At 66.6% G+C, this 25,200-nt stretch overlaps 2 protein-coding genes across 2 annotated transcripts in view; one reads left to right on the top strand and one right to left on the bottom strand.

The window, feature by feature from the left end:
- Positions 1 to 1,134: 1,134 nt before the first annotated feature.
- On the bottom strand, positions 1,135 to 9,068 carry EXOSC4 (exosome component 4). Its single transcript, XM_086867439.1, has 3 exons — positions 8,781 to 9,068; positions 6,011 to 6,229; positions 1,135 to 3,617 (listed from the first exon to the last, which is right to left on the bottom strand). Exons 1-3 carry the CDS (start codon positions 8,949 to 8,951, stop codon positions 3,249 to 3,251), a joined length of 759 nt encoding a protein of 252 aa, XP_086723565.1. The 5' UTR covers positions 8,952 to 9,068; the 3' UTR covers positions 1,135 to 3,248.
- Positions 9,069 to 9,281: 213 nt separating this feature from the next.
- Positions 9,282 to 25,200, top strand: part of OPLAH (5-oxoprolinase, ATP-hydrolysing) — a 46,063-nt gene continuing 30,144 nt past the window's right edge. The window contains exons 1-9 of the mRNA XM_086865434.1: positions 9,282 to 9,855; positions 13,652 to 13,843; positions 16,579 to 16,693; positions 17,692 to 17,815; positions 20,019 to 20,214; positions 21,034 to 21,199; positions 22,302 to 22,440; positions 23,502 to 23,569; positions 24,047 to 24,510. Coding sequence (XP_086721560.1) covers positions 9,682 to 9,855; positions 13,652 to 13,843; positions 16,579 to 16,693; positions 17,692 to 17,815; positions 20,019 to 20,214; positions 21,034 to 21,199; positions 22,302 to 22,440; positions 23,502 to 23,569; positions 24,047 to 24,510 — 1,638 coding nt within the window. The 5' untranslated portion in view covers positions 9,282 to 9,681. The remainder of the gene's footprint in view (positions 9,856 to 13,651; positions 13,844 to 16,578; positions 16,694 to 17,691; positions 17,816 to 20,018; positions 20,215 to 21,033; positions 21,200 to 22,301; positions 22,441 to 23,501; positions 23,570 to 24,046; positions 24,511 to 25,200) is intronic.

A 25,200-nucleotide genomic window follows, 5' to 3' on the forward strand; every position in this document is an offset into this window, starting at 1 on the left:
CCTGAGGGGCGGTGGGCGACCCTCAAACGCAGAGTGGGCGGGGCCAAATGGGGAAATGGGCGGGGCCAAATGAATAATGGGGGGATTTGGGGTAAAGGGGGCAAAACCCGGGGGAGTTTGGGGGAAAATTGGGGTTTTTTTGGGGGGGAAAATTGGGGGATTTAGGGAAAAAAGGGGAGTTTAGGGGGAAAAACGAGGAGTTTGGGGCAAAAAAAGGGGAAAAAAAGGGGAAAAAAGGGGAAAAAATGGGGGTTTGGGGGGCAAAAGGGGAAAAATTGGGGTTTTTGGGGGGAAAATGTGGGGATTTGGGGTAAAATGGGGGAATTTGGGGAAATAAAGGAGGCGAAGGGGGGAAAACCGGGGAGTTTGGGGGAAAATTTGGGCTAAAGGGGGAAAAGTTGGGGTTTTTGGGGGGAAAATGGGGGGATTTGGGGAAAAAAGGGGAGTTTGGGGGAGAAAAGCAGGAGGTTTGGGGGGAAAAATGGGGGTTTGGGGGAAAAATGGGGATTTTGGGGAAAAATGGGGTTTTTTGGGGGGAAAAATTGGGGTTTTGGGGGAAAAATGGGGGTTTTGGGGGGAAAAATGAGGATTTTGGGGAAAAATGGGGTTTTGGGGGGAAAAATGGGGGTTAAAGGGGAAAAATAGGGGTTTTGGGGGAAAAATGGGGATTTTGGGGGGAAAAATGGGGATTTTGGGGGGAAAAATGGGGTTTTGGGGTAAAAATGGGGGTTTTGGGGGTGAAAAATGGGGGTTAAAGGGGAAAAATGGGGTTTTGGGGAAAAATGGGGGTTTTGGGGGGAAAAATGGGGGTTAAAGGGGAAAAATGGGGGTTTGGGGGAAAAATGGGGGTTTTGGGGGTAAAAAAAGAGGACAAGGGGGAAAAATGGGGAGTTTGGGGGTAAAAAAGGGGTAAAAATGGGGGTTTTGGGGTAAAAATGGGGGTTTGGGGGTAAAAATGGGGGTTTTGAGGGAAAAATGGGGATTTTGGGGGGAAAATGGGGGTTTTGGGCCAATGAGAGGGACAGAAGGGGGTGAAGGATGGACAGGGGGACACGGGGGGGACACGGGGGGGACACGGGGGGGACACGGGGGGGACACGGGTGACCCCAGGGGAGGCAGAGAGTGACACGGAACTGCGGTGACATCACCGGATTTATTGGGACGGAGCTGGGGGACCCCAAATCCGCAGGGACAGCCGGACACGGGGACAGCCGGACACGGGGACAGCCGGACACGGGGACAGCCGGACAGAGGGACAGCCGGACACAGGGACAGCCGGACACGGGGACAGCCGGACACGGGGACAGCCGGACACAGGGACAGCCGGACACGGGGACAGCCGGACACAGGGACAGCCGGACACGGGGACAGCCGGACACGGGGACAGCCGGACACGGGGACAGCCGGACACGGGGACAGCTGGCCAGAGGGACAGCCGGACACGGGGACAGCTGGCCAGAGGGACAGCCGGACACGGGGACAGCCGGACACGGGGACAGCCGGACAGGGGGACAGCCGGACAGGGGGACAGCCGGACACGGGGACAGCCGGACAGGGGACAGCCGGACACGGGGACAGCCGGACAGGGGGACAGCCGGACAGGGGGACAGCCGGACACGGGGACAGCCGGACAGGGGACAGCCGGACACGGGGACAGCCGGACACGGGGACAGCCGGACACGGGGACAGCCGGACAGGGGGACAGCCGGACACAGGGACAGCCGGACAGGGGGACAGCCGGCCAGAGGGACAGCCGGACACAGGGACAGCCGGACAGGGGGACAGCCGGCCAGAGGGACAGCCGGACACAGGGACAGCCGGACACAGGGACAGCCGGACAGAGGGACAGCCGGACACGGGGACAGCCGGACACGGGGACAGCCGGACACAGGGACAGCCGGACACAGGGACAGCCGGACAGAGGGACAGCCGGACACGGGGACAGCCGGACACGGGGACAGCCGGCCAGAGGGACAGCCGGACAGGGGGACAGCCGGACACAGGGACAGCCGGACACAGGGACAGCCGGACACGGGGACAGCCGGACACGGGGACAGCCGGACAGAGGGACAGCCGGACACGGGGACAGCCGGACACGGGGACAGCCGGACAGAGGGACAGCCGGACACAGGGACAGCGTCACTGCGCTGTGGCCATGGGCTCATGGTGGTCACTGTGGTCACTGTGGTCACTGTGGTGGTCACTGTGGTGGTCACTGCTCCCTGGCGGTGTCCCAGGGTGGCCACCACGATGGTCAGTGTGATGGTCAGTACTTCATGGCCACATCCCCAAAGTGGTCACAGTGCTGGTCACTGCTCCATGGCGGTGTCCCCACGATGGTCACCACGGTGGTCACTGCTCCATGGCGGTGTCCCTGTGCTGGTCACTGCTCCATGGCGGTGTCCCAGGGTGGTCCCCACAATGACCACAGTGATGGTCACTGCTCCATGGCAGTGTCCCCACGATGGTCACCACGCTGGTCACTGCTCCATGGCAGTGTCCCCACGATGGTCACCACGCTGGTCACTGCTCCATGGTGGTGTCCCTGTGCTGGTCACTGCTCCATGGCGGTGTCCCCGGGTGGTCACTGCGGTCACTCACTGCTCCATGGCGGTGTCCCTGTGATGGTCACTGCTCCATGGCGGTGTCCCCGGGTGGTCACTGCGGTCACTCAGTGCTCCATGGCGGTGTCCCCACGATGACCACAGTGATGGTCACTCAGTGCTCCATGGCGGTGTCCCTGTGCTGGTCACTGCTCCATGGCGGTGTCCCCACGATGACCACAGTGCTGGTCACTGCTCCATGGCGGTGTCCCAGGGTGGTCACTGTGGTCACTCACTGCTCCATGGCGGTGTCCCTGTGATGGTCAGTGCTCCATGGCGGTGTCCCAGGGTGGTCACTCACTGCTCCATGGCGGTGTCCCAGGGTGGTCACTATGGTCACTCACTGCTCCATGGCGGTGTCCCCGGGTGGTCACTATGGTCACTCAGTGCTCCATGGCGGTGTCCCCGGGTGGTCACTGTGGTCACTCACTGCTCCATGGCGGTGTCCCAGGGCGGTCACTCAGTGCTCCATGGCGGTGTCCCCGGGTGGTCACTATGGTCACTCACTGCTCCATGGCGGTGTCCCCGGGTGGTCAGGGTGGTCACTCACTGCTCCATGGCGGTGTCCCTGTGATGGTCACTGCTCCATGGCGGTGTCCCAGGGTGGTCACTCACTGCTCCATGGCGGTGTCCCAGGGTGGTCACTCACTGCTCCATGGCAGTGTCCCTCCGCAGCCTGTCCCTCACCACGCCGTCCAGCACGGCGCCCAGCGCCCGGCACGCGTCCTGCGCGGCGTCCAGCACCGGCCGCAGCCTGTCGCGGTGCAGCCGCGCGCTCAGCTGGCACAGGGCCAGCCGGTCACCGCCCACCGTGGCCACCACCAGCCGGGGGCCGCCGGCCGCCTCCTCGGCCGCGCTCAAGTCGCTCAGGGCCACCGGGGGCCCGGCGGGGGGCTCGGCCAGCCCGGCCGATCCGGCCACCACGGCGCCGCGCAGCGCCACGCCCGCGTCCAGCAGGGCCAGCCCGGCCGCGCTGACGCTGGCCCCCAGCTCGCCCCCGTCGGCCTGCAGAACCTGGGGGGGACAGAGGGGTCAGGGACACCCAAAAACACCCGAAATCACCCCAAAAACACCCCCAAAACACCCAAAATCACCCCAAAAACACCCTGACCCCGCGTCCAGCAGGGCCAGCCCGGCCGCGCTGACGCTGGCCCCCAGCTCGCCCCCGTCGGCCTGCAGAACCTGGGGGGGACGGGGGGGTCAGGGACACCCAAAAACACCCGAAATCACCCCAAAATCACCCAAAAACACCCCAAAAACACCATTAATAACCCCAGAAACACCCCAAAATCACCCCAAAAACACCCTGACCCCGCGTCCAGCAGGGCCAGCCCGGCCGCGCTGACGCTGGCCCCCAGCTCGCCCCCATCGGCCTGCAGAACCTGGGGGGGACGGGGGGGTCAGGGACACCCAAAAACACCCCAAAAACACCTGAAATCACCCCAAAAACACCCAAAAACACCCCCAAAAACACCATTAATAACTCCAGAAACACCCCGACCCCGCGTCCAGCAGGGCCAGCCCGGCCGCGCTGACGCTGGCCCCCAGCTCGCCCCCGTCGGCCTGCAGAACCTGGGGGGGATAGGGGGGGTCAGGGACACCCAAAAACACCTGAAATCACCCCAAAAACACCCAAAAACACCCAAAATCACCCAAAAAACACCCTGACCCCGCGTCCAGCAGGGCCAGCCCGGCCGCGCTGACGCTGGCCCCCAGCTCGCCCCCGTCGGCCTGGAGAACCTGGGGGGGACGGAGGGGTCAGGGACACCCAAAAACACCTGAAATCACCCCAAAAACACCCCCAAAACACCCAAAAACACCCCCAAATCACCCCAAAAACACCCCGACCCCGCGTCCAGCAGGGCCAGCCCGGCCGCGCTGACGCTGGCCCCCAGCTCGCCCCCGTCGGCCTGCAGAACCTGGGGGGGACAGAGGGGTCAGGGACACCCAAAAACACCTGAAATCACCCCAAAATCACCCAAAAACACCCGAAAACACCCGAAATCACCCCAAAAACACCCCAAATCACCCCAAAAACAGCATTAATAACTCCAGAAACACCCCAACCCCGCGTCCAGCAGGGCCAGCCCGGCCGCGCTGACGCTGGCCCCCAGCTCGCCCCCATCGGCCTGGAGAACCTGGGGGGGACGGGGGGGTCAGGGACACCCAAAAACACCTGAAATCACCCCAAAAACACCCAAAAACACCCAAAAACACCCGAAATCACCCCAAAAACACCCCAAAACCACCCAAAATCACCCCAAAAACACCCAAAACCACCCCCAAAACACCCAAAAACACCCCCAAAACACCCGAAATCACCCCAGAAACACCCTAAAACACCCTATAAACACCCTAAATAACCCCCCCCAAACACCCTCAGGACCCCCCCAGGACCCCCCAAACCCCCCCAGGACCCCCCAAATCCCCTCATAACCCCCCCAAACCCCCCCAGGACCCCCCAAATCCCCCCCAGCCCCACCTGGACGTGCACATCGATCTGGGAGCGGGGGTAGAGCTGGCTGAGCACGGCCCCCTCCAGGACCCCCCAAATCCCCCCCAAAACCCCACCAAAACCCCCCCAGGACCCCCCAAATCCCCCCCAGGACCCCCCAAATCCCCTCATAACCCCCCCAAACCCCCCCAGGACGCCCCCAGCCCCACCTGGACGTGCACATCGATCTGGGAGCGGGGGTAGAGCTGGCTGAGCACGGCCCCCTCCAGGACCCCCCAAATCCCCCCAGGACCCCCCAAATCCCCCCCAGGACCCCCAAATCCCCCCCAGGACCCCCCAAAACCCCCCCAAATCCCCTCCAGGACCCCCCAAACCCCCCCAGGACCCCCCAAATCCCCCCCAGGACCCCCCCAGGACGCCCCCAGCCCCACCTGGACGTGCACATCGATCTGGGAGCGGGGGTAGAGCTGGCTGAGCACGGCCCCCTCCAGGACCCCCCAAATCCCCCCTAAATCCCCCCAAATCCCCCCCAGGACCCCCCAAATCCCCCCCAAATCCCCTCATAACCCCCCCAGGACCCCCCAAATCCCCCCCAGCCCCACCTGGACGTGCACATCGATCTGGGAGCGGGGGTAGAGCTGGCTGAGCACGGCCCCCTCCAGGACCCCCCAAATCCCCCCCAAATCCCCTCATAACCCCCCTAAACCCCCCCAGGACCCCCCCAAACCCCCCCAGGACCCCCCAAATCCCCCCCAGGACCCCCCAAATCCCCTCATAACCCCCCCCAACCCCCCCCCAGCCCCACCTGGACGTGCACATCGATCTGGGAGCGGGGGTAGAGCTGGCTGAGCATGGCCCCCTCCAGGACCCCCAAATCCCCCCTAAATCCCCCCAAATCCCCTCATAACCCCCCAAACCCCCCCAGGACCCCCCAAATCCCCCCCAGCCCCACCTGGACGTGCACATCGATCTGGGAGCGGGGGTAGAGCTGGCTGAGCACGGCCCCCTCCAGGACCCCCCGCAGCAGCAGCGCCCGCTCCCCCCCGCGCCGGTCGCCCCCTCCCTGGGGGGGTCTGCGCCTCCTCTCGCCCCCCCCCGCGAACGGGGCCGAGCTGCAGCGGCAGCTGAGCAGGGCCCGCTCCGGGGGGGCTTTGGAACGGGACCCCCGAACCTGAGGGGAGGGAAAAATGGGGGTCAGGGGGTGGGGGGGCTGCAGGAATGGGGGGGGTGGGCTTCAGGAATGGGGGGGGCTCCAGGAATGGGGGGGGCTGCAGGAATGGGGGGGCTTCAGGAATGGGGGGGGGGGCTCGAGGAATGAGGGGGGGCTCCAGGAATGGGGGGGGGCTGCAGGAATGGGGGGTGGGCTTCAGGAATGGGGGGGGGCTGCAGGAAAGGGGGGGGGGCTGCAGGAATGGGGGGGGCTCCAGGAATGGGGGGGGGGCTGCAGGAATGGGGGGGGGGGGCTCGAGGAATGAGGGGGGGCTGCAGGAATGGGGGGGGGCTGCAGGAATGGGGGGGGGCTGCAGGAATGGGGGGGGGCTCCAGGAATGGGGGGGGGGCTGCAGGAATGGGGGGGGGGGGCTCGAGGAATGAGGGGGGGCTCCAGGAATGGGGGGGGGCTCCAGGAATGGGGGGGGGCTGCAGGAATGGGGGGGGCTCCAGGAATGGGGGGGGGGCTCCAGGAATGAGGGGGGGCTGCAGGAATGGGGGGTGGGCTTCAGGAATGGGGGGGGGCTGCAGGAATGGGGGGGGGGGCTCCAGGAATGGGGGGGGCTTCAGGAATGGGGGGGGCTCCAGGAATGGGGGGGGGCTTCAGGGATGTGGGGGGTACAAATTGGGGAGGGGGCTGCTCGCACTGGGCTGAGCCTGGGACCTCGAAAAAGTCACGGGAGGGGGACAGAGACCCTGGGGGGGGCAGAGACGCCGGGGGGGGGCACAGACCCCGGTTCCCAATCCCCCGTTCCCATCCCCGGTTCCCAATCCCCGGTTCCCAATCCCCGGTTCCCATCCCGGTTCCCATCCCGGTTCCCATCCCCGGTTCCCATCCCCGGTTCCCATCCCCGGTTCCCATCCCGGTTCCCATCCCGGTTCCCAATCCCCGGTTCCCATCCCGGTTCCCAATCCCCGGTTCCCATCCCCCGTTCCCAATCCCCGGTTCCCATCCCGGTTCCCAATCCCCGGTTCCCATCCCGGTTCCCATCCCCGGTTCCCAATCCCCGGTTCCCAGCCCCGGTTCCCAATCCCCGGTTCCCATCCCCGGTTCCCAATCCCCGGTTCCCAGCCCCGGTTCCCATCCCGGTTCCCATCCCCGGTTCCCAATCCCCGGTTCCCAGCCCCGGTTCCCATCCCGGTTCCCAGCCCCGGTTCCCAATCCCCGGTTCCCATCCCCGGTTCCCCGCCCCGGTTTCCCGCCCCGGTTCCCATCCCCGGTTCCCATCCCCGGTTCCCATCCCCGGTTCCCATCCCCGGTTCCCATCCCCGGTTCCCATCCCGGTTCCCAATCCCCGGTTCCCATCCCCGGTTCCCAATCCCCGGTTCCCAATCCCGGTTCCCAATCCCCGGTTCCCATCCCGGTTCCCATCCCGGTTCCCATCCCCGGTTCCCATCCCGGTTCCCATCCCCGGTTCCCAATCCCCAGTTCCCAGCCCGGTTCCCAATCCCCGGTTCCCAATCCCCGGTTCCCAGCCCCAGTTCCCAGCCCCGGTTCCCATCCCGGTTCCCAATCCCCGGCTCCCATCCCCGGTTCCCAGCCCCGGTTCCCAGCCCCGGTTCCCAGCCCCGGTTCCCATCCCCGGTTCCCAATCCCGGTTCCCATCCCGGTTCCCATCCCCGGTTCTCAATCCCGGTTCCCAATCCCCGGTTCCCAGCCCCGGTTCCCAGCCCCGGTTCCCAATCCCCGGTTCCCAGCCCCGGTTCCCATCCCGGTTCCCAATCCCCGGTTCCCAATCCCCGGTTCCCAATCCCCGGTTCCCATCCCGGTTCCCAATCCCCGGTTCCCAATCCCCGGTTCTCAATCCCGGTTCCCAATCCCCGGTTCCCAATCCCCGGTTCCCATCCCGGTTCCCAATCCCCGGTTCCCAATCCCCGGTTCCCATCCCGGTTCCCAATCCCCGGTTCCCAATCCCCGGTTCCCAGCCCCGGTTCCCAATCCCCGGTTCCCAGCCCCGGTTCCCATCCCGGTTCCCAATCCCCGGTTCCCAATCCCCGGTTCCCAATCCCCGTTTCCCATCCCCGGTTCCCATCCCCGGTTCCCAATCCCCGGTTCCCATCCCGGTTCCCATCCCGGTTCCCAATCCCGGTTCCCAATCCCCGGTTCCCAGCCCCGGTTCCCATCCCAGGTTCCCATCCCCGGTTCCCAATCCCCGGTTCCCAATCCCCGGTTCCCATCTCGGTTCCCAATCCCCGGTTCCCATCCCCGGTTCCCATCCCGGTTCCCATCCCGGTTCCCAATCCCCGGTTCCCAATCCCCGGTTCCCATCCCGGTTCCCATCCCGGTTCCCAATCCCCGGTTCCCAATCCCCGGTTCCCATCCCCGGTTCCCATCTCGGTTCCCATCCCGGTTCCCGCCCCAGTTCCCATCCCGGTTCCCATCCCCCGTTCCCATCCCCCGTTCCCAATCCCCGGTTCCCATCCCGGTTCCCATCCCCGGTTCCCGCCCCGGTTCCCGCCCCGGTTCCCGCCCCGGTTCCCATCCCCGGTTCCCGCCCCGGTTCCCCGCTCACCTCATGCGGGCCGTACACGGCCGCCAGCACTTTGGTGTTGCCCTGCTCCAGGTAGGCCGAGCCGTCTGCCCGGGCCAGCACCCCCAGCCGGGCCCGCACCTTGCGCAGCTCGTCCGGCCGGCGGCCATCGGCTCGGAACCCCGCGTCCGACAGCAGCTCCAGCCCCGCCATGCTCCCGGTGCCGCCGGTTCCGCTCCCGGTGCCGCCGGTTCCGCTCCCGGCGCCGCTCCCGCTCCCGGCGCCGCGTGTGAGGGGCCGGACTACAACTCCCGGCGGGCCCCGCGCGCGGCCTGAGGGGCCGGACTACAGCTCCCGGCGTGCCCCGCGCGAGCCGCCCGCCAATGGGAGTCGTCGCCTTCCGTGACGTCACCTTCACGACAGGCCACGCCCCCAACTGAGCGGGGACAGAGACCACGCCCCCGTTTGGACCACGCCCCCCGTTGGGGGCCGTGCCCAGATCACGCCCCTTTGGTAAAGCCCCGCCCCAATCGGCCCAGGCCACGCCCCCTGGGCCGGTTCGCAGCGGCGGCACCGAACGGGACCGGGCGGGACCGGGCGGGACCGGAGCCACCCCGACCCCCCCCGGGCGGACTTTGGGCCACCCCCGACCCCCCCTCGGGCACGGCCGGACCTTGGGGCGGCGCCGAGCCCCGAGCGGACCCTGCCGGACCCGCAGCGGGCGGCACCGAACCGGCACCGAACCGGCACCGGGCGGCACCGGACAGCACCAAACCGGCACCGGACAGCACCAAACCGGCAGCGGGCGGTCCCCAGGCTCGGCCGGACAGCGCTGACCTCTGACCGGACAGCGCCGACCTTGGGCAGGCCGGAGCGGGCGGTCCCGAGGCGCCGCCGCTCTCTGCCCGCCGCTCCCGGTACCGGGGCCGGTTCCGGTGCCGCCATGGCGGAGCCGCTCGCCCCCTCCGGCTTCCAGTTCGCCATCGACCGCGGCGGGACCTTCACGGACGTGTTCGCCCGCTGCCCCGGGGGCCGCGTCCGCGTCCTGAAGCTGCTCTCCGAGGACCCCGCGTACCGGGACGCGCCCACCGAGGGGATCCGGCGCGTCCTGCAGGAGGTGCGAGCCCGGGATACACCCGGGATACACCGGGGATACACCGGGGATACACCCGGGATACACCGGGATACACCGGGGATACACCGGGGATACACAGGGGATACACCGGGATACACCGGGGATACACCGGGGATACACCGGGATACACCGGGATACACCGGGGATACACCGGGATACACCCGGGATACACCGGGGATACACCGGGATACACCGGGGATACACCGGGATACACCGGGATACACCGGGGATACACAGGGGATACACAGGGGATACACAGGGGATACACCCGGGATACACCGGGGATACACCGGGGATACACCAGGATACACCCGGGATACACCGGGGATACACCAGGATACACAGGGGATACACAGGGGATACACAGGGGATACACAGGGGATACACCCGGGATACACCCGGGATACACCGGGGATACACCGGGGATACAGCCGGGATACACCGGGGATACACCGGGGATACACCGGGATACACCGGGGATACACCGGGGATACACCGGGATACACCGGGATACACCGGGATACACAGGGGATACACCGGGGATACACCGGGGATACACCGGGGATACACAGGGGATACACCGGGGATACACCGGGATACACCGGGATACACCGGGATACACAGGGGATACACCGGGGATACACAGGGGATACACCGGGGATACACCGGGGATACACCCGGGATACACCCGGGATACACCAGGGATACACCGGGGATACACAGGGGATACACAGGGGATACACCCGGGATACACCGGGATACACCGGGGATACACCGGGGATACACCGGGATACACAGGGGATACACCGGGGATACACCGGGGATACACCCGGGATACACCGGGGATACACCGGGGATACACAGGGGATACACCGGGGATACACCGGGGATACACCGGGGATACACCGGGATACACCGGGATACACCGGGGATACACCGGGATACACAGGGGATACACCGGGGATACACCCGGGATACACCGGGGATACACCGGGATACACCGGGGATACACCGGGGATACACAGGGGATACACCGGGATACACCGGGATACACAGGGGATACACCGGGATACACCGGGATACACAGGGGATACACCCGGGATACACCGGGATACACCGGGATACACCGGGGATACACCGGGATACACCGGGGATACACAGGGGATACACAGGGGATACACAGGGGATACACCGGGGATACACCGGGGATACACCGGGGATACACAGGGGATACACAGGGGATACACCGGGATACACAGGGGATACACCGGGGATACACCGGGATACACAGGGGATACACCCGGGATACACCGGGATACACCGGGGATACACAGGGGATACACCGGGATACACAGGGGATACACCGGGGATACACAGGGGATACACAGGGGATACACCGGGGATACACCGGGGATACACAGGGGATACACCGGGATACACCGGGGATACACCTGGGATACACCCGGGATACACCGGGATACACCGGGGATACACCGGGGATACACAGGGGATACACAGGGGATACACAGGGGATACACCGGGGATACACCCGGGATACACAGGGGATACACCGGGGATACACCGGGGATACACCGGGGATACACCGGGATACACCGGGGATACACAGGGGATACACAGGGGATACACCGGGGATACACCGGGGATACACAGGGGATACACAGGGGATACACAGGGGATACACCGGGGATACACCGGGGATACACCGGGATACACCGGGGATACACCGGGGATACACCGGGGATACACAGGGGATACACCGGGGATACACCGGGGATACACCGGGGATACACCGGGATACACAGGGGATACACAGGGGATACACCGGGATACACCGGGGATACACCGGGATACACCGGGGATACACCGGGGATACACAGGGGATACACAGGGGATACACAGGGGATACACCGGGGATACACCCGGGATACACAGGGGATACACCGGGGATACACCAGGGATACACCGGGGATACACCGGGATACACCGGGGATACACAGGGGATACACCCGGGATACACCCGGGATACACCGGGGATACACAGGGGATACACAGGGGATACACAGGGGATACACCGGGATACACCGGGGATACACAGGGGATACACAGGGGATACACCGGGGATACACAGGGGATACACCGGGGATACACAGGGGATACACAGGGGATACACAGGGGATACACCGGGATACACCGGGGATACACAGGGGATACACAGGGGATACACCGGGGATACACAGGGGATACACCGGGGATACACAGGGGATACACAGGGGATACACCGGGGATACACCGGGGATACACCGGGATACACCGGGATACACAGGGGATACACCGGGGATACACCGGGGATACACAGGGGATACACCCGGGATACACCCGGGATACACCGGGATACACCGGGGATACACAGGGGATACACCGGGGATACACCGGGGATACACAGGGGATACACAGGGGATACACAGGGGATACACAGGGGATACACCGGGGATACACAGGGGATACACAGGGGATACACCGGGGATACACCGGGGATACACAGGGGATACACAGGGGATACACCGGGGATACACCGGGGATACACCCTGGATACACCGGGGATACACCGGGGATACACCGGGGATACACCGGGGATACACCGGGATACACCCGGGATACACCGGGGATACACCGGGGATACACCCGGGATACACCGGGACCCCTCTGTCCCCTCCCCCACCCCCGATCCCCTCCGGGTCTGTCCCAGCCCCTGCTGGGGGTCCCCAAATGGGTCTGGGGTCCCCCCGGGTGATTTTGGGGTCCCCCTGATGGATTTTGGGGTCCCCAGGGTGAATTTGGGGTCCCCGGGTGAATTTTGGGGTCCCAGATCCGAATTTTGGGGTCCCCCGGGTGATTTTGGGGTCCCCCGGGTGATTTTGGGCTCCCAGATCCGAATTTTGGGGTCCCGAGGGTGAATTTTGGGGTCCCCAGGGTGAATTTTGGGGTCCCCCGCGTGATTTTGGGGTCCCCAGGGTGATTTTGGGGTCCCAGATCGGAATTTTGGGGTCCCCCCGGGTGATTTTGGGGTCCCCAGGGTGATTTTGGGGTCCCCCCGGGTGATTTTGGGGTCCCCAGGGTGATTTTGGGGTCCCAAAGTTGAATTTTGGGGTCCCAGATCGGAATTTTGGGGTCCCACAGGAGCTGGGGGTGCCGCTGCCCCGGGATCAGCCCCTGGACGGATCCGGGATCCAGTGGATCCGCATGGGGGGGGATGCGGGGCTGGGTGGGGCTGGGGTCCCCAGGGTGAATTTTGGGGTCCCCCGGGTGAATTTTGGGGTCCCAGATCCGAATTTTGGGGTCCCCAGGGTGATTTTGGGGTCCCCCCGGGTGATTTTGGGGTCCCCAGGGTGATTTTGGGGTCCCCCCGGGTGAATTTGGGGTCCCCAGGGTGATTTTGGGGTCCCCAGGGTGAATTTTGGGGTCCCGAGGGTGAATTTTGGGGTCCCCAGGGTGAATTTTGGGGTCCCCCGGGTGAATTTGGGGTCCCCCGGGTGATTTTGGGGTCCCCAGGGTGATTTTGGGGTCCCAAAGTTGAATTTTGGGGTCCCAGATCGGAATTTCGGGGTCCCGCAGGAGCTGGGGGTGCCGCTGCCCCGGGATCAGCCCCTGGACGGATCCGGGATCCAGTGGATCCGCATGGGGGGGATGCGGGGCTGGGTGGGGCTGGGGTCCCCAGGGTGATTTTGGGGTCCCCAGGGTGAATTTTGGGGTCCCGCAGGAGCTGGGGGTGCCGATCCCCCGGGATCAGCCCCTGGACGGATCCGGGATCCAGTGGATCCGCATGGGCACCACGGTGGCCACCAACGCGCTGCTGCAGCGCCGGGGGGAGCGCGCGGCCCTCGCCGTCACCCGCGGCTTCCGGAACCTTCTGCACATCGGGAACCAGGCCCGGCCACGGCTCTTCGACCTGGTGGGGACACGGGGACACCTGGGGCACCTGGGGACAGCTGGGGACACACCTGGGGACACCTGGGGACAGCTGGGGACAGCTGGGGACACACCTGGGGGGACACACCTGGGGGGACACCTGGGGACACCTGGGGACACCTGGGGACAGCTGGGGGGACACCTGGGGGGACACCTGGGGGGACCTGGGGACAGCTGGGGACACCTGGGGGACACCTGGGGGGACATGGGGACAGCTGGGGACACCTGGGGACACACCTGGGGACACACCTGGGACACCTGGGGACAGCTGGGGGGACATGGGGACACCTGGGGACACCTGGGACACCTGGGGACACCTGGGGACACGGGGACACCTGGGGGGGACAGAAACACACCTGGGAACACCTGGGGACACCTGGGAACACCTGGGGACATCTGGGGACACCTGGGGACAGCTGGGGACACACCTGGGACACCTGGGGACAGCTGGGGGGACAGAAACACACCTGGGGACACCTGGGGGGACAGAAACACACCTGGGGGGACATGGGGACACCTGGTGAGGGCACCTGGGACAGCTGGGGACAGCTGGGGACACACCTGGGGACACCTGGGGGGACAGAAACACAGCTGGGGACACCTGGGAGGACATGGGGACACACCTGGGACACACCTGGGGGGACATGGGGACACCTGGGGGGACATGGGGACAGCTGGGGACAGCTGTGCCCTCCCCTGTCCCTGTGCCAGCCCCGCCCCCCCCGTGTCCCCTGGTGTCCCCTGGTGTCCCCTCGGTGACCCGTGGCCGGCTGGCACGGGGCTGGCACATCCCGTGACTGGCACCGTGTCCCCGAGTGCCCCACGCTGTCCCCTGACCCCTGTCCCCCTGTCCCTCTGTCCCCTCCTGTCCCTCTGTCCCCTCTGTCCCCTCTGTCCCCTCTGTCCCCTCCTGTCCCCTCCTGTCCCCTCCTGTCCCCTCTGTCCCTCTGTCCCTCTGTCCCCTCTGTCCCTCTGTCCCCTCCTGTCCCTCCTGTCCCCTCTGTCCCCTCTGTCCCCTCCTGTCCCTTCTGTCCCTCTGTCCCTCTGTCCCTCTGTCCCTCTGTCCCCTCTGTCCCTCTGTCCCTCTGTCCCTCTGTCCCTCTGTCCCCTCCTGTCCCTCTGTCCCTCTGTCCCCTCCTGTCCCTCTGTCCCTCTGTCCCTCTGTCCCCTCCTGTCCCTCTGTCCCTCTGTCCCACTGTCCCCTCCTGTCCCCTCCTGTCCCCTCTGTCCCTCTGTCCCCTCTGTCCCTCTGTCCCCTCTGTCCCTCTGTCCCCTCCTGTCCCTCTGTCCCCTCTGTCCCCTCTGTCCCCTCTGTCCCCTCTGTCCCCTCTGTCCCTCTGTCCCCTCTGTCCCCTCTGTCCCCTCTGTCCCCTCTGTCCCCTCCTGTTCCTGTCCCTCTGTCCCCTCTGTCCCCTCTGTCCCTCTGTCCCCTCCTGTCCCTCTGTCCCTCTGTCCCACTGTCCCCTCCTGTCCCCTCCTGTCCCCTCTGTCCCTCTGTCCCCTCTGTCCCTCTGTCCCCTCTGTCCCTCTGTCCCCTCCTGTCCCTCTGTCCCCTCTGTCCCCTCTGTCCCCTCTGTCCCCTCTGTCCCCTCTGTCCCTCTGTCCCCTCTGTCCCCTCTGTCCCCTCTGTCCCCTCTGTCCCCTCCTGTTCCTGTCCCTCTGTCCCCTCTGTCCCCTCTGTCCCTCTGTCCCGGGCTCGGGGCCAGTCCCACTCTGTGGCCAATGGCGGGGGGGGGACACGGGGGACATTGGGGACATTGGGGGACATTGGGGGGACACTGGGGACATTGGGGACATTGGGGACATTGAGGACATTGGGGGGACATTGGGGGACATTGGGGACATTGGGGACATTGGGGACATTGGGGACATTGGGGACATTGGGGGACATTGGGGGGACATTGGGGACATTTGAGACACGGGGGGACATCGGGGGGTGACGTCGCTGTGCCAGCCCAGCATTGTCCCTGCGCCATCCTGGTGCCACCCCCTGCGTGTCCCCAACCCTGTCCTGGTGCCAGCCCCGTGACACCCCAGTGTCCCCAACCCTGTCCCGATGTCACCTCCAACCCTGTCCCGGTGTCACCTCCCCCATCCCAGTGTCCCCTCCCCTGTCCCAGTTCCTGTCCTGGCACTGTCCCAGTGCCACCCTGATGCCATCCCAGTGTCACCTCAGTGTCACCCCAGTCCTGTCCCCTCCTGTCCCGGTGCCACCCCAGTGCCCCCCCCGCACCCCCGGGTGTCCCCGGGTGCCACCCTGATGCCACCCCAGTGTCACCCCAGTGCCCCCGGCTGTCCCTGAGGTGTCTCTGTGGTGTCCCCATGTCCCAGTGTCCTCTCAGTGTCCCCATGTCCCGGTGTCCCCTCACTGTCCCGGTGTCCCCTCAGTGTCCCCTCAGTGTCCCCTCAGTGTCCCAGCTGTCCCCTCGCTGTCCCGGTGTCCCCATGTCCCGGTGTCCCCTCACTGTCCCGGTGTCCCCTCAGTGTCCCTGGTGTCCCCCCGGTGTCCCCTCAGTGTCCCCAATGTCCCCTCAGTGTCCCCCCAGTGTCCCCAATGTCCCCCCATGTCCCGCTGTCCCCATGTCCCGGTGTCCCCTCACTGTCCCCAGTGTCCCCAATGTCCCCTCAGTGTCCCCTCAGTGTCCCCTCAGTGTCCCCATGTCCCGGTGTCCCCTCAGTGTCCCCGGTGTCCCCTCAGTGTCCCCGCTGTCCCCGCAGGAGGTGGCCATGCCCGAGGTGCTCTATGAGGAGGTGATCGAGGTGGACGAGCGGCTGATCCCGGAGCAGGAGGGATGTCACCTGCCGGGGAGTGACACCTGGCCACGGGTGACAGGTGAGTCATTGTCATTGTCACCTGCCCGGGAGTGACAGCTGGCCACGGGTGACAGGTGAGTCATTGTCATTGTCACCTGTGTCACCTGTGTCACCTGTGTGACCTGTGTCACTGTCAGTGTCACCTGTGTCACCTGCCGGGGAGTGACACCTGGCCACGGGTGACAGGTAAGGGACATCACCTGTGTCACTGTCATTGTCACCTGTGTCACCTGTGTCACCTGCCCGGGAGTGACACCTGGCCCAGGGTGACAGGTGAGTCACCTGTGTCACCTGTGTCACTGTCAGTGTCACCTGTGTCACCTGTGTCACCTGCCGGGGAGTGACACCTGGCCCAGGGTGACAGGTAAGGGACTGTCAGTGTCACCTGTGTCACCTGTGTGACCTGTGTCACTGTCAGTGTCACCTGTGTCACCTGCCCAGGAGTGACACCTGGCCCAGGGTGACAGGTAAGGGACATCACCTGTGTCACTGTCATTGTCACCTGCTGGGGAGTGACACCTGGCCACAGGTGACAGGGGGAGGTGACACTGTCCCTGTCCCCCAGGCTGTTCCGGGGTGACCCTGCTGGTGCAGAGGGGGGTCTCAGGGGGTCTCAGGGGTGTCACAAGGGTGTCACAGGGGTGTCACAGGGGTGTCACAGGGGTGTCACAGGGGGGAGGTGACACTGTCCCTGTCCCCCAGGCTGTTCCGGGGTGACCCTGCTGGTGCAGAGGGGGGGTTTGGGGGTCTCAGGGGTGTCACAGGGGGTCTCAGGGGTGTCACAGGGGGGAGGTGACACTCGTGTCCCCCCAGGCTGTTCCGGGGTGACCCTGCTGGTGCAGAGGGGTGTCACAGGGGTGTCACAGGGGGTCTCAGGGGTGTCACACAGGGGAGGTGACACTCGTGTCCCCCCAGGCTGTTCCGGGGTGACCCTGCTGGTGCAGAGGGGTGTCACAGGGGTGTCACAGGGGGTCTCAGGGGTGTCACACAGGGGAGGTGACACTCGTGTCCCCCCAGGCTGTTCCGGGGTGACCCTGCTGGTGCAGCGGCCGCTGGACCTGGAGCGGCTCCGCTCGGACCTGGAGGGGATCCTGGCCCGGGGGATCCGGAGCCTGGCGGTGCTGCTGCTGCACAGCTACGCGTGAGAACGGGAACTGGGGGGGATTGGGGGGGTTTGGGGGGTCCTGGGGGGTCCCGGGGGGTCCTGGGGGGTCCCAGGGGGGTTTGGGGGGTCCCAGGGGGGCTTTGGGGGGTCCTGGCCCGGGGGATCCGGAGCCTGGCGGTGCTGCTGCTGCACAGCTACGCGTGAGAACGGGGATTGGGGGGATTGGGGGGGTTTGGGGGGGTTTGGGGGGTCCCGGGTGGGATTTGGGGGGTCCTGGGTGGGATTTTGGGGGGTCCCAGGGGGGATTTGGGCTACGCGTGAGAACGGGGGATGGGGGGCGTTTGGGGGGTCCTGGTCCCCAGGTGTAACCCAGGTGTATCCCAGGTGTATCCCAGGTGTATCTCACAGGTGTATCCCAGGTGTAACCCAGGTGTATCCCAGGTGTAACCCAGGTGTAACCCCGGTGTATCCCAGGTGTATCCCAGGTGTAACCCAGGTGTAACCCAGGTGTATCTCAGGTGTAACCCAGGTGTATCTCACAGGTGTATCCCAGGTGTAACCCAGGTGTATCTCAGGTGTAACCCCGGTGTAACCCAGGTGTATCTCAGGTGTAACCCCGGTGTAACCCCGGTGTAACCCAGGTGTAACCCCGGTGTAACCCTGGTGTATCCCAGGTGTAACCCAGGTGTATCTCAGGTGTAACCCAGGTGTAACCCAGGTGTATCTCAGGTGTATCTCAGGTGTAACCCCGGTGTAACCCAGGTGTATCTCAGGTGTAACCCAGGTGTAACCCAGGTGTATCCCAGGTGTAACCCCGTTGTAACCCAGGTGTAACCCAGGTGTAACCCAGGTGTAACCCAGGTGTATCCCAGGTGTAACCCAGGTGTAACCCAGGTGTATCTCAGGTGTAACCCAGGTGTATCTCACAGGTGTATCCCAGGTGTAACCCAGGTGTATCCCAGGTGTAACCCAGGTGTATCTCAGGTGTAACCCAGGTGTAACCCAGGTGTATCTCAGGTGTAACCCCGGTGTAACCCAGGTGTATCTCAGGTGTAACCCAGGTGTAACCCAGGTGTATCCCAGGTGTAACCCCGTTGTAACCCAGGTGTATCCCAGGTGTATCCCAGGTGTAACCCCGGTGTAACCCAGGTGTATCCCAGGTGTAACCCCGGTGTAACCCAGGTGTAACCCCGGTGTAACCCAGGTGTATCCCGCAGGTGGCCGGGCCATGAGGAGCAGGTGGGATCCCTGGCTGCACACCTGGGTTTCTCGCAGGTGTCGCTCTCCTCTCAGGTGGCCGGGATGGTGCGGGCGGTGCCGCGGGGTCTCAGGTGTAACCCAGGTGTAACCCAGGTGTATCCCAGGTGTAACCCAGGTGTAACCCAGGTGTAACCCAGGTGTATCCCAGGTGTAACCCAGGTGTATCCCAGGTGTAACCCAGGTGCAACCCTGGTGTATCTCAGGTGTATCCCAGGTGTAACCCAGGTGTAACCCAGGTGTATCCCAGGTGTAACCCCGGTGTAACCCCGGTGTAACCCAGGTGTAACCCAGGTGTAACCCAGGTGTAACCCCGGTGTAACCCCGGTGTAACCCCGCAGGTGGCCGGGCCATGAGGAGCAGGTGGGATCCCTGGCTGCACACCTGGGTTTCTCGCAGGTGTCGCTGTCCTCGGCGGTGGCCGGGATGGTGCGGGCGGTGCCGCGGGGTCTCAGGTGTAACCCCGGTGTAACCCAGGTGTAACCCAGGTGTAACCCAGGTGTATCCCAGGTGTAACCCAGGTGTAACCCAGGTGTAACCCCGGTGTATCTCAGGTGTATCCCAGGTATATCCCAGGTGTAACCCAGGTGTAACCCAGGTGTAACCCAGGTGTAACCCCGGTGTATCTCAGGTGTATCCCAGGTGTAACCCAGGTGTAACCCAGGTGTAACCCAGGTGTAACCCTGGTGTAACCCAGGTGTAACCCCGCAGGTGGCCGGGCCATGAGGAGCAGGTGGGATCCCTGGCTGCACACCTGGGTTTCTCGCAGGTGTCGCTGTCCTCGGCGGTGGCCGGGATGGCGCGGGCGGTGCCGCGGGGTCTCAGGTGTAACCCAGGTGTAACCCAGGTGTATCCCAGGTGTAACCCAGGTGTAACCCCGGTGTAACCCAGGTGTAACCCAGGTGTATCCCAGGTGTAACCCCGGTGTAACCCAGGTGTAACCCAGGTGTAACCCAGGTGTAACCCCGGTGTAACCCCGCAGGTGGCCGGGCCATGAGGAGCAGGTGGGATCCCTGGCTGCACACCTGGGTTTCTCGCAGGTGTCGCTCTCCTCTCAGGTGGCCGGGATGGCGCGGGCGGTGCCGCGGGGTCTCACCGCCTGTGCCGACGCTTACCTGAGCCCCGGGGTGCGGCGCTACCTGAGCAGCTTCTGCGGGGGCTTCAGGAACGGGCTCCAGGTGAGACCCGGGAGGGGCTGCGAGACCCCCGGAGACCCTGGGAGACCCCCTGGAGACCCCCGGGAGACCCTGGAGACCCCCGGGAGAGCCCCCAGAGATCCCTGGAGACCCCCTGGAGACCCCCGGGAGAGCCCCGGGAGAGCCCTGGGAGCGCTGAGAGACCCCCCAGGACCCCCTGGGACCCCTGGGAGACCCTGGGGACCCTGGGGACCCCCTGGAGACCCCCTGGGAGAGCCCTGGGCGAGCCCTGGGAGTGCTGGGAGACCCCCAGGACACCCCCAGGACACCCGGGACACCCCTGGGATCCCCTGGAGACCCCTGGGACACCCTGAGACCCTCGGGAGACCCCCGGGACACCCCCTGGAGACCCCCTGGGGATCCCTGGAGACCCCCCGAGACCCCCGAGAGACCCCCGGGACCCCCTGAGACCCCTCAGGGACCCCCCTGAGACCACCCTGGAGACCCCCAGGAGAACCGGGAGACCCCTGGGAGCGCTGAGAGACCCCCAGGACCCCCTGGGACCCCCCCAGGATCCCCCTGACGCCCCCTGCCCCTCATTTCAGGGGGTCCCGGTGCTGTTTTTGGGGGTCCCACACTCCCCAGGACCCCCTAATACCCTTCAGGACCCCCCCCCGACCCCCCCTGACGCCCCCCACCCCCCATTTCCGGGGGTCCCAGTGCTGTTCATGGGGGTCCCACATCCCCCAGAGCCCCCCCAGACCCCCCCTGACGCCCCCCGCCCCATTTCAGGGGGTCCCGGTGCTGTTTTTGGGGGTCTCACACCCCCAGACCCCCCCTGATGCCCCCGCCCCATTTCAGGGGGTCCCGGTGCTGTTCATGCGCTCGGACGGGGGTCTCACGCCCATGGCCAGCTTTGGGGGGGCTCGGGCCATCCTGTCGGGCCCGGCCGCGGGGGTCGTGGGCTACGCCCGGACCACCTTCGACCCCCGGGACGGGACCCCCGTGATCGGCTTCGATATGGGAGGTGAGGGGGGGGCGTCAGGGGTGGGGGGGCTGGGGGGGGATGGGGGGGTCTGGGGGGTCCTGGGGGGTCCTAAGGGGGTCTGGGGGGTCCTGGGAGGGTCCTGGGGGGATCCTGGGGGGTCCTGGGGGGTCCTGGGGGAGCCTGGGGGGATCCTGGGGGGTCCTGAGGGGGTCTTTGGGGGTGTCTGGGGGGTCTGGGAGGGCCTGGGGGTCCTGGGGGTGTCTGGGGGGTCCAGAGGAATCCTGGGGGGTCCTGAGGGGGTTGGGGGGGTCTGGGGGGTCTGGGAGGGCCTGGGGGTCCTGGGGGGTCCTGGGGGGTCCTGAGGGGGTCTGGGGGGTCGGGGGGGCCTGGGGGGGTCTTTGGGGCTGTCATGGGGGGTCCTGAGGGGTCCTGGGGGGGTCTTTTGGGGTGTCTGGGGGGGCCTGGGGGGTCCTGGGGGTGTCTGGGGTTCGGGGGGGCCTGGGGGGGTCTTTGGGGGTGTCTGGGGGGGCCTGGGGGGTCCTGAGGGGGTCGGGGGGGTCCTGAGGGGTCCATGGGGGTCATGGGGGGTCCATGGGGGGTCCTGAAAGGGCTGGGGGGGTCCTGGGGGGTCCTGGGGGTGTTTGGGGGGGTCCGGCTGGGATTGGGGGGTGCTGGGGGGGAGGGGTCTCGTTGGGTTCGGGGGTCCCGCGAGGTTTGGGGTTCCACAGTTTCGGGGTGCCGAAGTTTTGGGGTCCCCAGTTCAGTTTCGGGGTCCCCCCAGGCACCTCGACCGACGTCAGCCGTTTCGGGGGGGGGATCAGGGGGGGATCAGGGTTTGGGAGGGGGCAGTTTTGGGGTGTCAGGGTTTTTGGGGTGTCCCAGGCAGTTTTTGGGGTGTCAGATTTTGGGGTGTCAGGGTTTTTGGGGTCCCCAGTTCAGTTTTGGGGTGTCCCAGATCAGTTTTTGGGGTCCCCCCAGGCACCTCAACGGATGTCAGCCGTTTCGGGGGGGGATCAGGGGGGATCAGGGGGTCCCGCGGGGTTTGTGAGGGGGCTGTTTTGGGGTGTCAGGGTTTTTGGGGTGTCAGATTTTGGGGTGTCAGGGATTTTGGGGTGTCCCAGGTCACTTTTGGGGTCCCCAGGCACCTCGACGGACGTCAGCCGTTTTGGGGGGCAGCTGGAGCACGTGTTCGAGGCCAGCACGGGGGGGGTCTCCATCCAGGCCCCCCAGCTCGACATCAACACCGTGGCCGCGGGGGGGGGGTCCCGGCTCTTCTTCAGGTCTGGGGGGGCTGGGGGGGTCCTGGGGGGGGCTGGGGGGGGTCCTGGGGGGGCTGGGGGGGTCCCGGCTCTTCTTCAGGTCTGGGGGGGCTGGGGGGTCTGGGGGGGGCTGGGGGGGGGCTGGGGGGGGGCCTGGGGGGGTCCCGGCTCTTCTTCAGGTCTGGGGGGGCTGGGGGGGTCTGGGGGGTCCTGGGGGGGGCTGGGGGGGGCTGGGGGGGCTGGGGGGGGGCCTGGGGGGGTCCCGGCTCTTCTTCAGGTCTGGGGGGGCTGGGGGGTCTGGGGGGGGCTGGGGGGGGGCTGGGGGGGGCCTGGGGGGGTCCCGGCTCTTCTTCAGGTCTGGGGGGGCTGGGGGGGCTGGCGGGGTCCTGGGGGGGCTGGGGGGGTCCTGGGGGGGCTGGGGGGGTTCTGGGGGGGTCCTGGGGGGGGCTGGGGGGGTCTGGGGGGGTCCTGGGGGGTTCTGGGGGGTCTGGGGGGTCTGGGGGGGGCTGGGGGGGTCCTGGGGGGCTGGGGGGGTTCTGGGGGGGTCCTGGGGGGGGCTGGGGGGGTCCTGGGGGGGTCCTGGGGGGGTCCTGGGGGGGTCTGGGGGGGTCTGGGGGGGGCTGGGGGGGTCCCGGCTCTTCTTCAGGTCTGGGGGGCTGGGGGGTCCGGGGGGGGGCTGGGGGCTCCGGGAGGTCTGGGGGGGGCTGGGGGGGTCCTGGGGGGTCTGGGGGGGTCTGGGGGGGCTGGGGGGGGGGCCTGGGGGTCCTGGGGGGTCTGGGGTGGGGTCTGGGGGGGTCCCGGCTCTTCTTCAGGTCTGGGGAGGGGGCTCGGGAAATGTGGGGAGGGGGCTTCGGGGTGCGGGGGGCTCTAGGGGGGGGGGGGTTCCGGGAATGTGGGGAGGGGGTTCCGGGGGTCTCCCAAGGCTGTCCCGGGGGTCCCGGGGGGGTTCTGAGGGTTCCGGGGGGGTTCCGGGGGTCCCCCTGACCCCCCTGACCCCCCCCCGCCCCCCAGGTCTGTTCCGGGGGGGTTCCGGGGGGGTTCCGGGGGTCCCGAGCCCCCCCTGACCCCCCCCTGCCCCCCAGGTCCGGTCTCTACGTTGTCGGGCCCGAATCCGCGGGGGCTCAGCCGGGACCCGCCTGCTACCGCAAGGGTGAGGGGCGACCCCCGGGACCCCCCGGGACCCCCGGGACCCCCAGAGACCCCCGGGACCCCCGGGAGCCCCCCCAGAGACCCCCGGGACCCCCCCAGAGACCCCCGGGACCCCCGGGACCCCCCCAGAGACCCCCGAGAGACCCCCGGGACCCCCCCCAGAGACCCCCGGGACCCCCAGAGACCCCCTGAGACCCCCGGGACCCCCCCAGAGACCCCCGAGAGACCCCCGGGACCTCCCCAGAGACCCCCGAGAGACCCCCGGGAGCCCCCCTGAGATCCCCCTGATGTCCCCAATGTCCCCAAGGGGGTCCTGTGGTGTCCCCAGGGGGTCTCCCAATGTCCCCCCAATGTCCCCAGGGGGTCCCCAGGGGGTCCCCAATGTCCCCAGGGGGTCCCCAATGTCCCCAATGTCCCCCAATGTCCCCCAATGTCCCCAATGTCCCCCAATGTCCCCAATGTCCCCATGTCCCCCCAGGGGGTCCCCCGACTGTCACCGATGCCAATCTGGTTCTGGGCCGGCTGCTCCCCGAGTTCTTCCCGCGCATTTTCGGCCCCTGCGAGGATCAGCCGCTCTGTCGCGACACGGCCGTGGCCGCCTTGCGCCGCCTGGCCGCGGCCATCCGCGCCTATCGCGACAGCGGCGGCGACAGCGGCGGCGACAGCGGCGACAGGAGCGACAGCGGCGACAGCGGCGACAGGGGCGGCAGCGGCGACAGCGGCGACAGCGGCGACAGCGGCGACAGCGGCGACAGCGGCGACAGGGGCGACAGCGGCGACAGCGGCGGCAGCGGCGGCAGCGGCGACAGGAGCGACAGGGGCGACAGGGGCGACAGGGGCGACAGGGGCGACAGGGAGTCGCTGTCGGTGGAGGAGGTGGCCCTGGGCTTCATCCGCGTGGCCAACGAGGCCATGTGCCGGCCCATCCGAGCGCTCACCGAGGTGGGGAGGGGGCGCGGGGGGGTCTGGGGGGGGTCTGGGGGGGCGCGGAGGGGATTTGGGGGGAGTTTGGGGGGGTCTTGGGGGGTTTTGGGGGGTTTTGGGGGAGTTTGGGGGAGTTTGGGGCGGTTTGGGGGGTTTTGGGGGGTTTTTGGGGGGGTTTATGGGGGGTTTGGGGGGCTTTGGGGGGGTTTTGGGGGGGCGCGTGGGGGGTTGGGGGGGTTTTTGGGGGGGCTTTGGGGGGGTTTTAGGGGGATTTGGGGGGGTTTGGGGGGGTTTATGGGGGGTTTTTGGGGGGGCTTTGGGGGTGTTTTGGGAGAGTTTGAGGGGAGTTGGGGGGGTTTTGGGGGGTCTTGGGGGGGTTTGGGGGGGATTTGGGGGGGCGCGGGGGGGGGGCTTTGGGGGTTTTGGGGGGAGTTTGGGGGGTCTTGGGGGGCGCGGGGGAGTTGGGGGGGTTTTGGGGGGAGTTGGGGGGGTTTGGGGGGGGTTTGGGGGGGAGTTTGGGGGGGTTTTGGGGAGTTTTGGGGGGGTTTGGGGGGCTCGGGGGGGTTTTGGGGGGTTATGGGGGGTTTTGGGGGGGCTTTGGGGGGGCTTTGGGGGGTTTGGGGGAGTTTTGGGGAAGTTTGGGGGGAGTTTGGGGGGTCTTGGGGGGCGCGAGGGAGTTGGGGGGGTTTTGGGGGGAGTTGGGGGGGT

Source organism: Cyanistes caeruleus, chromosome 1 (genome assembly GCF_971803275.1).
Source record: "Cyanistes caeruleus chromosome 1, bCyaCae1.hap1.1, whole genome shotgun sequence".
Taxonomy (NCBI): Eukaryota; Metazoa; Chordata; class Aves; order Passeriformes; family Paridae; genus Cyanistes; species Cyanistes caeruleus.

Excerpts from the sequence above, each read along its gene's own strand:
- EXOSC4 (XM_086867439.1), bottom strand. The coding sequence starts at position 8,951 with ATGGCGGGGCTGGAGCTGCTGTCGGACGCGGGGTTCCGAGCCGATGGC. Across the intron at positions 6,230-8,780 it reads CCGTGTACGGCCCGCATGAG|GTTCGGGGGTCCCGTTCCAA; the intron begins GTGAGCGGGGAA and ends CCCTCCCCTCAG. Across the intron at positions 3,618-6,010 it reads AGATCGATGTGCACGTCCAG|GTTCTGCAGGCCGACGGGGG; the intron begins GTGGGGCTGGGG and ends TGTCCCCCCCAG.